Source organism: Rattus norvegicus, chromosome 20 (assembly GCF_021556685.1).
Source record: "Rattus norvegicus strain SHRSP/BbbUtx chromosome 20, alternate assembly SHRSP_T2T, whole genome shotgun sequence".
In the NCBI taxonomy this organism is placed as follows: Eukaryota; Metazoa; Chordata; class Mammalia; order Rodentia; family Muridae; genus Rattus; species Rattus norvegicus.
In genome coordinates, this window is record NC_141553.1 from 49164021 (window position 1) to 49181831 (window position 17811).

The 17811-nt window shown below is 45.3% G+C and overlaps 1 protein-coding gene across 7 annotated transcripts in view; it reads right to left on the bottom strand.

The window, feature by feature from the left end:
• Afg1l (AFG1 like ATPase) overlaps positions 1 to 17811 on the bottom strand; it is a 169532-nt gene that overhangs the window by 40451 nt on the left and 111270 nt on the right. For 5 of the 7 annotated variants that reach the window (XR_015645025.1, NM_001037656.1, XM_087598244.1 and 2 more), the window contains 1 exon segment: positions 10979 to 11061. The exons of the other annotated variants lie outside the window; for them this stretch is intronic. Coding sequence is in view for 4 of the 5 variants with exons in the window: in NM_001037656.1 (NP_001032745.1) it covers positions 10979 to 11061 (83 nt within the window). In the remaining variant the exon portion in view is untranslated. 7 annotated transcript variants of the gene reach the window in all.

The following is a 17811-nucleotide window of genomic DNA, read 5'->3' on the forward strand; positions in this document are numbered from 1 at the left end:
AATCATCTGTATTTAGAAAATTCTAGGGTCTCTACTGAGAATCTAATAAGCCAGTTCGGCAAGATCAATATGAAAAAAAAACGTTGCCTTTTATGATAGTATTAAAGCCACTGAAATAAAATTGGGGATGAGTTCATTTGAAAGGAAAAAGGCACTAATGTAAGAAGAGCTTTAAAGCGTGTTGTACACTGGGACGTTCAGAGCACTGTTGGGAGAGACAAAAGGCCTCTCACTGTGACAAACAGCGTGAGGTTCAAAATACAAAGTACCAACATCTGGAAGGGTTACCTGGCTTACGACTGTGGGGTATGGTGAAGGGGTCCCATGATGTCTCGGATACCTTCCCAACCAGGAAGTGGCAACCTTCCAGGCAGGGGCTACAATTCTGCCAATGTTTGACTAGAGAGATGGTTTAGTTCTTAAGAGCACCTGCGTTGGACTGACATGTGAGGCAGCTACGACTGCCTATAACTTTAACTACAATGCTCTGGCCTCTGCAGGCCCCACACTCATATGCACACACCCACAAACAGACACAAGCAGACACATGGTTCCTGGTCAAAATTAAGGGCCTGTCAAGATGGCTTAGTGGTTAAGACTGCTCTTCAAAGAGACCCAGGTTCAATAACCAGGACCCACATGTGTGGGCCTGAGGTTTTCCGCAGAGATCTCTGGTCTGGCTAGGTGAGCGGGATCAAGAGAAGCGACAGGAACTCAGGCAGGTGCTGTCCTGCCTCTGTTTCAGGCTGGGTTTAGCCAGCAGAGGACTGGCTAGCCAGCAAGCGGTGCAGGAGGGCTTCTGGTGGCGATTTTGGGAGAGCAGATCTCTTCCCCAAGTGGCAGTGTTACAGCTCTTGTGACAGAAGCTCTCAGACAACGGAGTGATTCTCGTGCACCTTTAATCCTGAACAGGACTCTTAAGTACAGTTTTGGGATGGGTCAGTGTCTGACAGCAGGTACTTCCTATTGGTTTAGCCTGAGAGCTGGGGAAGACCTCATCTACATATTTGGGGGCGTGGTCCTATCTCTATGACTGATCTGTTTTCAGCCTATGTGACCTGTGGAGGAGGGGCTTGGGGTATTGCCCTACATGACTGATCTGTCTCAAACCTCTCTAGAGGGGTCTGTGGGGAGGGGCACAGCTATGTGAGGGCTTGATATCTTAGGAGACTGGGAATGCTCCTTCCATCCCTTTTAAGGTCTCCTGGGGATTCGGCCAATCTCGACCAGGAATCAGGGTACTTTTCATAGTCTGCCGCCCCACACACATAGTGGTTTACAAGCATCTGTAACCCCAGTTCCAGGGGATCAGACTCTCTTTCTAGCCTCTGAGAACACCAGGCACTCACACGATATACAGCATGGAGGCACAACACCCAAGCGCTTATAAAATTAATTAAAATTCTCGTCTAAAAAAATGATGCCAAGGTTTCAGGTGTAGGAAACATTACTGACAACGCGGACCTCGCAGCTGATGGGCGCGAGAGAGAGAGAGAGAGAGAGAGAGAGAGAGAGAGAGAGAGAGAGAGAGAGAGAGAGAGAGCGCGCACCGGGTGTTTTAGCTGTGCTGTGGGGGGTGTGAGATGAGTTTCATCCTTCCTTCTCAGGTTTTTCTTCCTCAAACTGAGCTCCGGCCTTGGAGAGAGCGCCAGAGGGCTCTTTGTGTCAAGTAGCTGTGGCCCATTAAGAATTGGACCTCAAAGACTCAGCCACCAAAATGATTCTCTTGTTGGAAAAGTTGTTTCTGGCAAGGAAATCTAAGAACAGCTGTGGGGAGGAGCTTTTCCTGAAGAAGTATTTAAGAAGAAAGTGATATTTGAAATCTGTTCAAAGGATGGATGTGATATATATATATATATATATATATATATATATATATATATATATATGTGTGTGTGTGTGTGTGTGTGTGTGTGTATGTATATATATATATATATAGCTAAGTGAAAATTGATGAATATAGGTTATGTCTAAAGTAACTAAATCATATATTCTTCATTTTCAGGAGGTTCCCCGCACTCCCGCAGTTAAGACAGCCATGAAGCACTAGCCCACTGACGTGGGTTCCATAGGGATGCTGCATAGTAATTAAGTCACAGTGGGGACAAGTCTGGAAGATGGAAGCCAACTGAAATAAAGGTTCTCAGCTTTGATAAGTGGCCTGCTGAGATGGCCCTCTGGAGGTCTTCATGGTCTATATTCTTCTATACACTGAGCTGGGGTGCTGAGAAGACAAGGCCTTCACTCTCCCCAAGATTGTACTGAGACGAGACAGTGTGACACGTGAGACAAAAAGCAGACATTTTCCTTCTGGCTGGAAAATGATGGGTTCCGCACAAGCCAGAGCTCCTCTCAGGGCGCAGGAATCAAGGCCTGTTCTGGAATCATCTGGGCCTGGGAAACTCCTTCCCACCCACGAGACCTGGGCACCAGGAAGGAATGACAAATATTAACACTGCTCTCTGTAAAAGACAAATAAAATCCCGTCTTTCTGACTCAGATGTCTTGCTTCTTATACTGGCTGGTTTTGTGTGTCCACTTGACACAAGCTGGAGTTATCACAGAGAAAGGACCCTCAGCTGTGGAAATGCCTCCATGAGACCCAGCTGTAAGGCATTTTCCCAATTAGTGATCAAGGAGGGAGGACCCAGCCCATTGTGGGTGGTGCTGTCCCTGGGCTGGTGGTCCTGGGTTCTATAAGAAAGCAAGCTGAGCAAGCCAGGTGGAGCAAGCCAGGAAGTAACATCCATTCATGGCCTCTGCATCAGCTCCTACTTCCTGACCTGCTTGAGTCCTGACTTCCTGTGGTGATGAGCAAGTGGAAATGTAAGTTGAATAAAACCCTTTCCTCCCCAACTTGCTTCTTGGTCATGATGTTTTGTGCAGGAATAGAAACCCTGACTAAGACACTTCTGCCGAGATCCATAAAAGACTAGGAGGTAATCTGAACTCAGAGGCAGAGAACGCAAAAATCCCAGGTCTGTGGAATCTCAGAGTCATTTTGATTTGCATTTCGCTGGTGACTAAGGGTGTTGAACATTTCTTTAAGTATTTCTTGGCTATTAGAGATTCCTCAGCTGAGAATTCTCTACTTAGCTCTGTACCTCATTTTTATTGTGCTTTGTGAGTTGTTGGCGTCTGACTTCTTGAGTTCTTTATTATCTTGGATATTAGCCCTCAGCTGAAAGTAAGATTGGCTGCCATTTTGTACTATTGACAGTGTCCTTTGCCTTATGGAAGCTTTTCAGTTTTTTGAGATGCTATTTATTAATGGTTGATCTTAGTGCCTGAGCTATGGGTGTTCTATTCAAGAGGTTGTCTCCTGTGCCAATGAGTTCAAGGCTATTCCCCAATTTCTATTTTATCAGATTCAGTGTATCTGGTTTTATGTTGAGGTCTTTGATCCACTTGGACTTGAGCTTTGTGCAGGGTGATAAATATGAATCTATTTCCATTCTTCTACATGCACAACGCCACTCAGACCAGCACCATTTGCTGAAGATGCTCTCTCTTTTCCATTGTATGGTTTTGGCTTCTTTGTCAAGAATCAAATGTTCATAGGTGTGTGAGTTTATTTCTGGGTCTTCGATTAGATTCCATTAATCAATTTGTCTGTTTCTATACCAATACCATGCCGTTTTTAATATTGCTTGAAGTCTTAGTTAGGGTATCCTCCTGTCTTAGTTAGGGTATCCATTGCTGTGAACAGACACTTTGACCAAGGCAACTCTTATAAGGACAGCATGTAACTGGGGCTGGCTTACAGGTTCAGATGTTCAGTCCGTTATCATCAAGGCAGAAGCATGGCAGTGTCCAGGCAGATATAGTTCTGCAGAAGGAGCTGAGAGTTCTACATCTTGATTCAAAAGCAGTCAGGTGAAGACTGGCTTCCAGAAAGCTAGGAGGAGGATCTGAACGCCCACCCTCACAGTGACACACTTGCTCCAACAGGGCCACATCTCTAACAGTGCCATTCCCTATGAGCCAACCATATTCAAACTACCACATTCCACTCCCTGGTCCCCACAGGCTTCTTCAAACACATGAGTGGGGGGGGGCATACCTAAACATAGCATAAAGCAAAATGCATGTAGTCCAACTTAAAAAATCCCATGGTCTGTAGCAGTCTCAAGAGTACTAAAAGTCCAAAGTTCAAAGTCTCTGCTGAGATTCATGCAGTCTCTTAACTGCAATCCTCTTTACAATCAAAAAGCACATCACATACTTTGGACATAACAGGATATATACATTACCATTCCAAAAATGTCACAGTGAGGAAATACTGGACCAAAGCAAGACCAAACACCGGCTGGGCAGACTCCAAACTCTACATCTCCACGTCTGATGTCCAAGTGTCTTCAGCTTTGGTGACTGCAACACAGTTCTTCCTTCCTGTTAGCGGCTTTCCTTGGCTCTGGTATCTCTACCGTCTTGGAGTCTCTGAGGCAAAGTCAGCTTTATAGCTTCTTCCAAGGTCTGGGATCCACACATGATCTTCTGGGCTCCTCCGAATGGCTGGTGTCACTTCTCCAGCTCTGCCCTCTGTAGCACTCATTCTAGGTTCAGGCTGATCCACTCCACTGTCGCTGCTGTTCTTGGTGACCAGCCCATGGTACTCACATTTCCAATACACAGGGGTCTTCCTCTGCAGCTATGTTTCACCAACAGCCTCTCACAGACTCTCTTCATGGTGCCAAGCCCCAATTCCTTTGCATGACCGCTTCAGTCCTGGGTCATCAACTGCAACTGAGGCTGCACCTTCACCAACGGCCTTCCATGGCCTCTCACAGCGCCCAGCCTCAGCTGCTCTTCATGACCCCTTTATGCCTTCAAAACCAGTACCACCCGGGTGACTCTTACACATTACCAAGTCCAGCCACAGCATAAGGTACAACCTTGGCTATCTCTGAAACACAACTTCTTTGTGCTCTCAGAAAACACTTCCCAGAAGATTTCACCTCAGTGATGCTCTTCTCTTCTAAATCAACCACATGGCTGAAGCTGCCAAGTTCTGCTGTTTGCTGGGGCTGGAACATACTCCCCTTGTTCTATTACACTATCACCAGCTTTCTATTTTCCAGCTCCTTCACTAGCTGAGGTTGGCTGTCCTAGGACTTGCTCTGTAGATTGACCTTGAACTCAGAGATTAAAGGTCTCTGTACACTTTACCTGGGCCTAAGCTTTTCATAGTCACAATGCCTGCAGATCTAGATCACAGGTGAGCCCTCCATTTCTGGATTGTAGTTCATTCCAGATACAGTCAGGCCATTGCTGGGAATGCCCACCACACCTCCAGAAGTTCTTTTCTTGTACAGGATTGTTTTAGCTATCTGAGTTTGTTTTTTGTTTTGTTTTTTGTTTTTTTTTGTTTGTTTTTCCATATGAAGTTCAGAATTGTTCTTTCAAGGTCTGTAAAGAACATCCATCAGAATGGCTAAGATCAAAAACTCAAGGGACAGCACATGCTGGTGAGGACATGGAGCAAGGGGAACACCCCTCCATTGCTGTGCAAACTTGTACAACCACTCTGGAAATCAATTTAGCATTTTCTGAGGAAATTTCCAATAGTTCTACCTCAAGATCAGCTATACCATGCCTGGGCATACACCCAAAAGATGCTCCAATATATAACAAGGACACATGTTCCACTATGCTCATAGCAGCCTAATTCATAACAGCCAAAAGCTGGAAAGAACCCAGATGTCCCCCAACAGAGGAATGGATACAGAAAATGTGGTACATTCACACAATGGAGCACTGCTCAGCTATCAAATACAAAGACTTCATGAATGTTGCAAATAGATGGAACTAGAAAACATCATCCTGAATGAGGTAACCCAGACCCAAAAGGACACGCATGGAATATAAGTGGATGTTAGCCATAAAGCACAGGATAACCACACTACAATCCACAGACCCAAAGAAGCCAAGAAACAAGGAGGGCCCGAGATTCACGGAGCATGCCTGAGTCTTTCTCAGAAGGAGAAATAACAGAGATAGTGGAGGTAGATGGAGGAAGGGAGCTGGGTGTGAGAGAGGAGAGGGAGGGAAGCCAGGAGTGGGACTCAGAGATATGAAGAGCAGAGAGGAGACAAGAACAGTCAGCAGTGGGCAGGTGGGGGGCACTTCTAGGATGTGCCAGAGGCATGGGTGGAAGGAGGCCCTCTCCTAGTTGCCTGGAAAACAATTTCCTTTTGCTGTCTTTGAATGAAGATGTAGAACTCTCAGCTTCCTCTCCAGCACACTGTTGCCTGGACACTGCCATGCTTCCTGCCATGATGATAATGGCCTGAACCTCTGAACCTGTGAGCCAGCCCCAGTATACACACATACACACACACTCACACACACTCACACACATACACACACTCACACACACTCACACACACTCACACACTCACACACACTCACACTCACACACACTCATATACACACACTCACACACACTCATACACACACACTCACACACACTCATACACACACTCATACACACATACACACACATACACACACACTCACACACACATACACACACACCACACACTCACACACTCACACACACTCATATACACACACACTCACACACACTCATACACACACACATCACACACATCACACACACTCATACACACATACACACACTCATACACACTCACACACACATACACACACATACACACACACTCACACACACATACACACACTCACACACACTCACACACACTCACACACACTCATATACACACACTCACACACATCACACACATACACACACATCACACACACTCATACACACACTCACACACACATACACACACATACACACACATCACACACACAGCACACACACTCATACACACACTCATACACACATACACACACATACACACACACTCACACACACACACACATCACACACACCACACACTCACACACTCACACACACTCATATACACACACTCACACACACTCATACACACACATCACACACACATCACACACACTCATACACACACTCACACACACACTCATACATACACTCACTCACACACACTCACACACTCACACACACTCACACACACACACTCACACACACACACACACACACACAATTTAAAAGAAAATGAAATCAAATCTTCCCGTGAGGCCATGACTGATGTGCTGAGAATGGAGGTGTATGTAAGTCTGGGAAAGATGGATTGTGTGCTAAGAATGTCCCATTCTAGATCCTTCCACAGACTTATCAGAAAGACCTCACACTTCTTAGTTCCTAAAAGCAAATGAAAAACAAACAGGAAACGTGAGACTAAGGTGGTCAGAAACTCTCTCTTCAGGAAACCATTGGACCGTCCTGTTGCAGAAGAGACCACAAATGGCCAGGGCAGCATCCCATGAGGCCACCTCCATGGCTGTGCCCCCTGCTGGACAGACGTGGTCACTGCATGTACAAAAAGATACCCTCTCCTGCTACCAGCCCCACACAAAGAGCTAATCTGAGGTGAGTAAATTCCTGGGTAAGTGTGACACGGGTCATGCATGACAAGTTCCATGAGGTTCAAAATAAGTCAGTGCTCCAGGTGGCCCCACAGATACAAATGAGAAATCCAAAACCTAATGGAACCGCCTGGTTTTAACAGACCACCTCAGCAAGAACCCAGAAAGAAACTGTGCTTGTCGGAGGACTAAAGGTACAGTACTACAGGAGGAAAACCTGGATAGGGACAGGCTGGTTTCAGCCAGGTGCAAATTTGAGCATTTACACTCAAACTCTCTGTTGCTGGCAACTTGCTGACATTGACCTAAGCGACCACTCTGGGACCTACTTAGACAGGCAGTCTAGAGGCTGGGGGCAGGCGGTGGTGTTTCAAAAGCTAAACATGCTCTCTGCACAAGCCTGACTTTGGATCCGGCACCTAGTGTAGAGCTGCATATGAGGTTGTGCGCCTGTAATCCTAACATTCCTACAGCAGTGGGAGGTCTCCTGGAAGCTCAAGGGCCAGCTTGCCCGGAGCAGGCAGCTTAATAACAAACAAGACCCTGACTTGAACAAATCAGAAGGCAAGGGCTGATACCCGGGACTGCCCTCTGACCTCCACATGCATGCCATGGTACGAGCACACGCACTGAACACACACACACACACACACACACATACACACACACACACACACACACACCTCCAACTGAAAGGCATGACAAGTGAACAGGCAATGCCCGTGTGAGTCAGTTCTCAGGGAGCAGACAATATTCTGAGCTGTACGCCTCACTCCAGGCCAACTTTGCAGGTTGTTCTGAATGAACTCTGGCAGTTTTTAGTATTATTTGGGTTCTGGCTTGGGACGTATTTCAGTGCCTTTGGAGGCCTGAAGTAGTGAAGTGCTGAGCTAATGACTTTCTAGTCAAGCCTCTGATCCACAGCCAGAATACACTGTTCTCGTCTGAATATTTCCATGTAATTAATGATCGTGTGTGGGAATGGTTTTTGTAGGTGCTGCACTGGGGGGAGAAGCTCGGTTCTCCTTCCAGTGAAACAGACAGGGAGTAGTCTGGATCATATATTTACAAAAGATTTCGTCCAGAGAGTAATGAGGGGAACACGTCTGACAGGGCAAGAGAACAGCACAGAACTCGAGAGTCGGTTACGAGGGGAAATGCAGTAATGTTTGCTATAAGATAAGCTGAGCTGGGTCTGGGGCTCTGTAATCACAGATGCTCAGAAGGATTAGGCAGGAAGCTCACAAGTTCAAGACCCGCTTGCTGTCAGAGACAATTCAGGGTAGCGAGGACAACGGAGAGAGAGAGTCTCAAAACAAAAGCCCCAAGCTGGAAGGGTGGCTTGGAGGACAAGGCTGCACTAGCAGAGGACCTGAACTTTGCTCCATGCACCCAATCTAGGCAGCTTACGGCCATCTGTATGTACGTAACCTTGGCTCCAGGGAACCTATACCCCTGGCCATGAAGGAGTTCTGCCTGAGGGCTCATTTGAGGACGTAAGGGGTACACTCTGAGCCTGCTACTCTGCCGTATCTCAGGGTTCCCTTGTACAGCCTGGTTTCCTGGACTCCGAGATGTTAGCGTGAGTCTGTGTTTACCCACTGCATGTCTTAGAAACTGAGTTTCGCTCTGCTAGAGTCCCCTCGTCGTGGGCAGGCAGATGAGATGGCTCAGAGGGTACTTGCTCCAAAAGCCGAATACCTGATTTTGATCCCCAGAACCCACAGAGCAGCCACCTCTGACCTCCACATGCTCCTGAGAAATGCGTGTGAGTGCATGAACTTCCATGAAACGTGTCAACACATACATACACACAAGAAAGTAAATAAAAATAATTAAATTAAAAAAAAATAAAATCAGGAAAATAACTGGATACCCCAGGGTTAGGTAAAATGTCTATGCTTTCAGCAAAAGCAGCTTTTTTTTTTTTTTTTTTACCTCAAGAAACCCTACTGAGGCAGTGTTAGCACCGTGACAGAGACTTCATGATGCAGACGTGTGCGTGCCGATGTCTGGCAACTTCCTCAATCATATTTTTCGAGACAGTGTCTCTTAGACCTTAGAGACCCGACTATGCTGCCTGGCCAGGGAGCCCAGAGCCTCGATTCTCCACGTCCCTAGCACTGTGTGCCAGGATACATATGGCCACATCCAGCTTTTCCAAGGCTGCTGGGATCCCAGTCCTCATACCTGCACAGCCAGCTCTTCAGACAGACCTAGGCCCCAGCCCATTTTCTTCATGTAAGTAATTCCTCACCAAGAAATACTTTAATTTTTCCATAGTACTTTGCCTAAAAACAGGGAATAGTCCTTTGAAGAAAGAATCGAGGAAGTAACCACTTATTGACACTTACTACCTCCTGGAAACAACACGGAATGGGCCACAGCAAGTCAGGGGAAGGTTATTAGCATCAGAAAAAATAAAGGGTCCAAAAAACTCAAGATAAAAGAATCCGGGAAGAAAGCGTCCACGTGAGAGCAGACAATAGCGTTCAGAGAATAGTTAAGAATCATAAAGTACTTTAAAGACTACTTAAGGGCGGGTGAAGAAGCAGCTATGATAATCATCAGCCTCTGGATATAAGCTGCAACAGTCCCTTTGCTGCGCTATAAAGTATGCAATTTTAATTATGCGATTTCCCCGACTAATTTCTGCTTCAGAAACAGTAAGTACTTCTGCTTACAAGGCGGCAAGACAAGAAGTTTCCTCAACCTCTCTTAGGCACGTTGTCATCAAAATTTAAATTACCAGAAACATGCCCTTTAGTGAAATTACAATTAGGCCTGGAATGCAGCTCCTGAGAGCCCACGGTGCGCCAAACACTGTTGGCAGACACTGAACAACAGTTGCATCTAGAAAGCACTTTTTCCTGCCCGGGGTCCTCGCAAGTGACATTTTCAAACAGACTGTATTTGTTTTCTCAGCAATAACTTAACTACATGTGCTGAATACATCTATTAGATAAATTGCTTCTGCTCAGGAAGATCTTGTGAAGGACTTCAAGATATACTGTTACATTTGCGTATAGGATACATTTTGTATCAGTTATGCATGGGCGTCAATCAACAACAGTAAATACAGACAGATTGTCCAACAAAATACGGCAACAACTTCGGGGGGACGGGGATGGAACACTTGTCAGAAATGTCCACAAATAATTAATTCCTCTAGCACAGTAAAGATACTCTCTTAATGTCACAGCCTCTTTTGAGGGGACACTCATTACTTCCTGACCATCTGTCACTTCCTCCCCAAAAACATAATTAAGGTTTCACCCAATCGCACATCCGAAAGGACGCAAATGTGAATGGTGAAAGCAGTATAAAGAAGTTAACAGCATTACATTGTTTAAAAATTATAAAACCCAGATTAGTCTTTCGGGTTCTAATAAAGCACTTATTTTCTTAATCTTTTCCTGGTAAGTCATTAAATTATAAGCTAAAAAAAACTTTAAAACCACACACACACAAAGAGAACACTTACAGGTAGTAGAGTTTCCCGGCAGGGGTGAGTTCCCTTTTCCGATAATCTACCCCAGAATCCAGCTGGACCGTATTGCAATATTCCTATAATGCGGACACACACAAAAAAAAAAAAACAAAAAAAAAAAAAACAAGCCATCTTTTAAAGCCAGAAATAGATTTGACCTAATATAGGACCCATACCCAAGACTGCTTGAAGGGCCAAGAACCAGAGACTAGATAGCCCAGGGACACTACCAAGCAAATACCAAATAAACAGTCTTTAAAAATAAAAACAATTAAAATAAGAATGAGAAAATGACCCCTAATGATACTCTGCTATACTCATAATCAGGGATTTACTCGGCCATCATCAGAGAGGCTTCCTCTTGCAACAGATGAGAAAAATACGGAGATCCACTCTCTCTCTCTCTCTCTCTCTCTCTCTCTCTCTCTCTCTCTCACACACACACACACACACACACACACACACACACACACACACACACACACACACACACAGAGATCGGGGGAGAGAAACCTTAGAGCACTCAGCCTTAAATTTGATGTCTCCATCAAATCCCTTCCCTAAGAGCTCAGGGAACCTTGCAGAAGAGGAGGCAGAAAGGTCCTGAGAGTCAGAGGGGACGGAGGAAGGACACCAGGAGAGCAAGTCCCTCAGAATCAACTGAGAAAAGCTCATATGAACTCACAGAGACTGGGGCGGCAAGCACAGGTTCGCACCAAGTCCTCTGCATATAAACTGTGGCTTTCAGTTTAGTGTACTTATGGGATGCCTGAGCGTGTGGCATGTAGGTCTCTCGTTCTTGTGGCTTCTTTGGGGCTCTTTTCCTTCTGTTGGTTTGCCTTGTCCAACTTCCATGTGATGGTTTTTGTTTAACCTTGTTATACTTTATTTTGTTGTTAGAAACATAAAATTAAAAATGCTTTGGAAAAATGACCCTGACAAGTGAAAAACAAAAAACAAGTGAAAAATCCCTAAGGAATGTGTGTGTGTGTGCGTGTGTGTGTGTGTGTGTGTGTGTGTGTGTGTGTGTATGTATATATATACGTGTATGTTGTGTATGTGTATGTGTGTATGTATATATATGTGTATAGGTGTATGTGTGTATGTATATATGTGTCTATAAGTGTATGTGTATGTGTATATGTGTCTGTGTATGTATATATATATGTGTGTGTATATGTGTCTATATGTGTGTGTATATATGAATATGTGTGTGTATATATGTGTGTGTATGTGGTACCTGAGATGTTTCAATGAAATAATATAATGAACTTAGAAAACAATTTAACTCATGCAAGATTCATAAAATTGAAGTTTCAATATTAAATCTTTCCAAGTCCAGCTTGTCCATGCAAGAAATGACGTGACATGATTCTTGCCCCTGAAACAGAGCTACCAGGGCCTCCTCAGGTGTTGATGGTTGATGTGGGCGGGCATAAGGCTTATCTGTGTGTGTGTGTGTGTGTGTGTGTGTGTGTGTATATATATATATATATATATATATATATATATATATATATATATATATATATCAAGTGTGTGTCTATGTCTCAGCAAAATGGTAAATGCTGAGACCTTCAGGACAGCCCTCAAGGCTATGGGAAAGAACTCTGAAAACATGAGTTCAAAAATACACACATTCTCAACTATGCAAAACATAAGGATGTGATATGAATCATATGCGGGGCTTCACAGACCTGAAACAGACAATAGGGCAGGCAGATTCCTGAGTTCCAGGTCAGCCTGGGACAGAGCTAGTTTGGGCCCAGGTGTGGTAGAAATAATGGTCATCTCAGGACAGGATCCAACCCAACTAGCTCATTGTCTTTGCTTACAAAGGCAGGCCGATCTCTGAATTCATTTGCAATATTTTTTTTAAAAAGTGCTTGTTGCCTTTTTCTAAGAATGAGGGAACTGGGGCCATGGTCTGCTGATTTGTGGGATAATCAAAAGGGAACTGGGGTAACAACTGAATTGATATGTGAATAAAAGGCTGGGCTTTTGATTTGCAAGACATGAGCTATCCAGAGAGTCATTAGAATGGCAAGAGCAGGCAATCGGGAAACCTGCTTCCAGCAGAAAACAGGCCAGTTTGTCTGCACGATTTGACCTCACGTTGTGTCTTTCGATGCTCTCAAACACCCCTTCTCTCAGGAAGCCCTCTCCAAGCCAAGGCTGTTGCGTGGCAAGGGGGTAACTTTTGTATTATGTTTTTCTGAAGCTTTGCCAGATCTGTGCTGTCAGTAAATTTCCCCAAGTACCTACATTTGAGATTTGGCTCTATTCTTTAGAATAGCCATTTCTATTACTCGGGAAAAAGAAGGTGGAAGCTACCAGGAAGAATACTTCAGCTTGGAGGTGGAGGAAAAGCAGTCTGAGAGACAGCTGTGCTAGCATTTAACAGCGAATGACCACACGCGAGTGATGCTTCTGGCAGACCCACCTTCACCTTGAGTATTTGCCAGTCCCTCATCCCTCCTTCCAGCCATTAAGTCTTCAGTGTTTGTTCCTGTTCTAGAAGCTTCCTTCAACCTCCATCATCCTGCATCATTAATCCTTTCTCCACCCAAGTAATAATCTCTTCTTCCATCCTCTTGACATGTAAATAATGTGCATGCGTACACACACACACACACACACACACACACACACACACACCACTCCAAATATCTTAGTGCAAAAACTCATGAACTTTGCAACACCTACTTGGATTAATTGGGGGTTCGTAGGATGGAGGAAACATGTGCACATATGTACATATACACATACATATACATCATATACATACACATATGCATATACACGTATACACACATGCATACATACATGCTCCCTGAGCAGCAGGGTAATCCAGGGTGTTTAGAACATGTCAAATATTTATAGGATGTCCTTTTAGTTTGTATTAAAAGCAAATCTGAATTTTTAAAAACTTCATGAGGAAAAGTATCTTCATGACTTTATTATTTTTTATGAATGAAAACCACATTTTTCAAAATTTCTTAGACCAAGAACAGATAACACTTCCAAAATAGCCCATAATACTTCAAACACCCCTTATCCTAGCCTGTTCTATTTTTTTAAGATTTATTTTATTTACATGAGTACACTGTAGCTGTCTTCAGACTCACCAGAAGAGGGCAATGGATCCCATTACAGATGGTTGTGAGCCACCATGTGGTTGCTGGGATTTGAACTCAGGACCTCTGGAAGAGCAGTCAGTGCTCTTAACCACTGAGCCATCTCTCCAGCCCTCCCAGCATGTTCTGACAATGTGCTGCTGATAACTCAACCAAAAAGAAACAGGGCTCGTGATCTGTCCCTTGAATCTTTACTTGTGGAGGTAGTGGGGCAGGCTATCGTCCCAGCACTCAGGGGGCCGAGGCCTGAGGACTGTTGTGCACTTGAAAATGACTTGGCTACAGTGCCCTGCAGGCAGTGCTACATAGACAGACCCTGCAAACAAACCCCAGAACGCTGGGCCTGGTGTCCTAGGGAGAAGTTATTTCAAAATACATAATACAAATAAGGCCAAGGGACACCTCTGGATACCATGTTTGCCTAGATGCAGGGGCCACCTACTCAGCCTCTAGTACAAGGAAGGGAGGGGAGAAAGGAGAAAAAAATAGGAAACAATGGTAGGTACCAGACACCTGACATGACACCCACTGAACCTTCTTAGCTGGTAGTTAGAATATTTCCTCAGGCGCTCTGAAGTGCCAGGTAAGTGTCTAACTGCCCAGAGGCCACCATGCTACAAGAAAACCTAAGCTCTCCATGCAAAAAACAAAAAAAAACAAAAAACAAAAAAAAAACAAAAAACAAAAACAGAAAACAAAACAAAACAAAACAAAAAACAAAACAAAAAAAACCCCAAAAAACAGAAAACAAAACAAAACAAAACAAAAAAAAAAACCAAAAACCTGACAAGGATATGCAATAACATGAAGATAGCATGTTGACCAGTTTCCGGCCAACATTGCAGCCACAGCCATTTGCCATGGTGCTGAGGAAGGTGAAGGAGCAGCTGTGCCCAGAACTAAAGGCTGTGAGAAGAAACTGTTTTTAAGCCTGCATGAGTTACAGACATGGGCTGTCTGTCCACCAGTGAGTCACAGGAACATATGGCCTGGGCACACCTGGGAAGTGGTATGTTTCTCCCCTCTGAGGTGTATTGCTGTATACACACTTCTCAACGGCCCAGGGCAGAAGACCACCCATAGCGGCAACAAGAACCCATCCTCAGGCTGACCAGTGAGCTGGAGGTTGAAGAGGTTCTTCGTGACAGAGGCCATGTGAGGATAGTCTGGGTAACCTCCTGACTAGTCTCCTTAAGGGCAGAGATCCAGAAAACTAGACTAGCGGGTAGGCACACGGACAGTATTAGTATTAGGCAGCTGCCGTTGTAAATTTGCTTCACATACAGTAAGCTCTACGAGCTGGACCTCTGAAGGAATCCGACAGCTGAGACTTGGCAATACACGTTCCAAGAATGGCCCCTGAACCTAACAAAAATCATGGCTTCTTAACTGCCTCCCGGTCACCCGGCTCATCATTTAAATCCACTCCATGCCTTATTCTCGGGACTGCCTGTAACCCATCGCAGCAGACAGGAGCGCAGCAACGCCAAGGGCAGCACCGTGCAAGCGCACCATCGCGCAAGCGCACCACCCCGTTCTCTCCTTGCTTCACCGGACCCGTTAAAAACGAAAATAAAAGCCGCACTCATCTACGGCTCCCCACCTCCATCTCTCTTCTCTTCTACTTTGAATGCTATGGCAAAACCCGAGGAGAGAGATTTATCCTTCCCTTTGCCCCTCCTGTGATAGCGAGGGCTCAGCCATCAGCTCGAAGGAAGAGAATGCACGATTAAAGAGCAGATTCCTCTGCTTCTGTGAGGAAGCCATCTCGGACTGTGACAAGGGCAGCCATTCATCTGTTCCCTCCACTGCAGACAGCATGCCATGGGGAACCCGTCCACTCAGGGCCGTGTATCTGCCAGGTTCTGTATCTCTTCATGACTACAATTTATCCTAGATGACCCAATATTCCTAATGTAGCTGTAATTTCTTCTCCTTTTCTTTTTCTTTCTTCTCTCTTTTTTTAATTATTAAAAATAAGGGTAATGGAAGTTCCACAAGCTTCAGTTTCTCTTTCCGGGTAGCTAACTTCTCAAACGTGAGTGATTAAGCCGCAGCAAATGATTGCGTTTGTACTTTGAGTAATCACCACCAAGGAACACCTAATCAGCAGCTAAGATCTGTAACCAAAGCCCCGCGATGGGAGCTCTTAATTGTCTGCAAGAGATTAACTCCCCGTTTGTATTTTTAGAGGAAAAATAAACGTCAAATCTTCCGATTGTTCCCACCTATGCTAGCCTAGATTCCTCAAAGCGCTTTGCAAAAGGGTACAAGAGGCAGGAAGCCACACTCTCCGAGTGGAGGACGAACCTAAAGGATCTAGCCTCTAGGACATCCCCTTATTTCCCTCGACCCTTTCGAGCCCCGAGTCCTCTTAACAGCGCTGGTTTCCATGCATAAGGACTCTACCAATCAGCCTCCAAGTGAAATTTATTTTCAAATAGTTTGTGTATTTATGTACAAAGGACAAATACAATTAAATAATCTGAAAATGCAATTAGGAAGATGTGGGGGAGAAAAAGGAGATTGCATACGGCAGCAAGCACGAGCCAATGGCCTCTGACTTTGGAAAGAAGGGATTCTGAATAAAGTCACTGCACCTCTGACCCCCTGTTGTAGAGTCAGAACTATGCCGTAGGGACCAGGACATCTCAGAGTGGCATCTCAAAGTGGCTTTCTATAGCGTCTACTTGGTCCCCAGTCTGATGCTGGGGCAGAGCTCAGCGGTGCAGCCCTTGCCCAATGTGTATTTATTTCCCAGGCGCTAGGTCCTTCCTCGGGACTAGAAAGGTGGAAGCCATTTATGCTTTCCCAGTTTGAACAAAGGAACAACAAACACAATGGAGAAAACCTTTTAAGATCACAACATATTAGCCTCTACGAGAAGACTGAGATGTGCCCATGCTTCGCATAGTTTGTTTAAAAATTAATACCTTATTGTAAAATGGAATAAAATCTAAAAGTGGAGATAGAGTAGCGCAAGTCGAGATTTTAAAATTTCTTGTTGTTTTATGTGCTCTGGTGTTTTGCCTGCATGTGTCCATGTGAGGGAGCGGGACCCTCTAGTTACACTTGTGAGCTGCCATGTGGGTGCTGGGAACTTAACCTGGATCCCCTGAGGGGCAATCACTGCTCTTTCCTGCTGTTTTTCCAGACAGGGTCTCTCTGTGTAGCCCAGGCTGGCCTGGAACTCACTCTGTAGACCAGGCTGTCCTGGAACTCACTCTGTAGACAGACCAGGCTGTCCTGGAACTCACTCTGTAGACCAGGCTGGCCTGGAACTCACTCTGTAGACCAGGCTGTCCTGGAACTCACTCTGTAGCCCAGGCTGTCCTGGAACTCACTCTCTCTGTAGACCAGGCTGTCCTGGAACTCACTCTCTCTGTAGACCAGGCTGTCCTGGAACTCACTCTGTAGACAGACCAGGCTGGCCTGGAACTCACTCTGTAGACCAGGCTGTCCTGGAACTCACTCTGTAGACCAGGCTGGCCTGGAACTCACTCTGTAGACCAGGCTGTCCTGGAACTCACTCTGTAGACCAGGCTGGCCTGGACTCACTCTGTAGACCAGGCTGGCCTGGAACTCACTCTGTAGACCAGGCTGGCCTGGAACTCACTCTGTAGACCAGGCTGGCCTGGAACTCACTCTATAGACCAGGCTGGCCTGGAACTCACTCTGTAGACCAGGCTG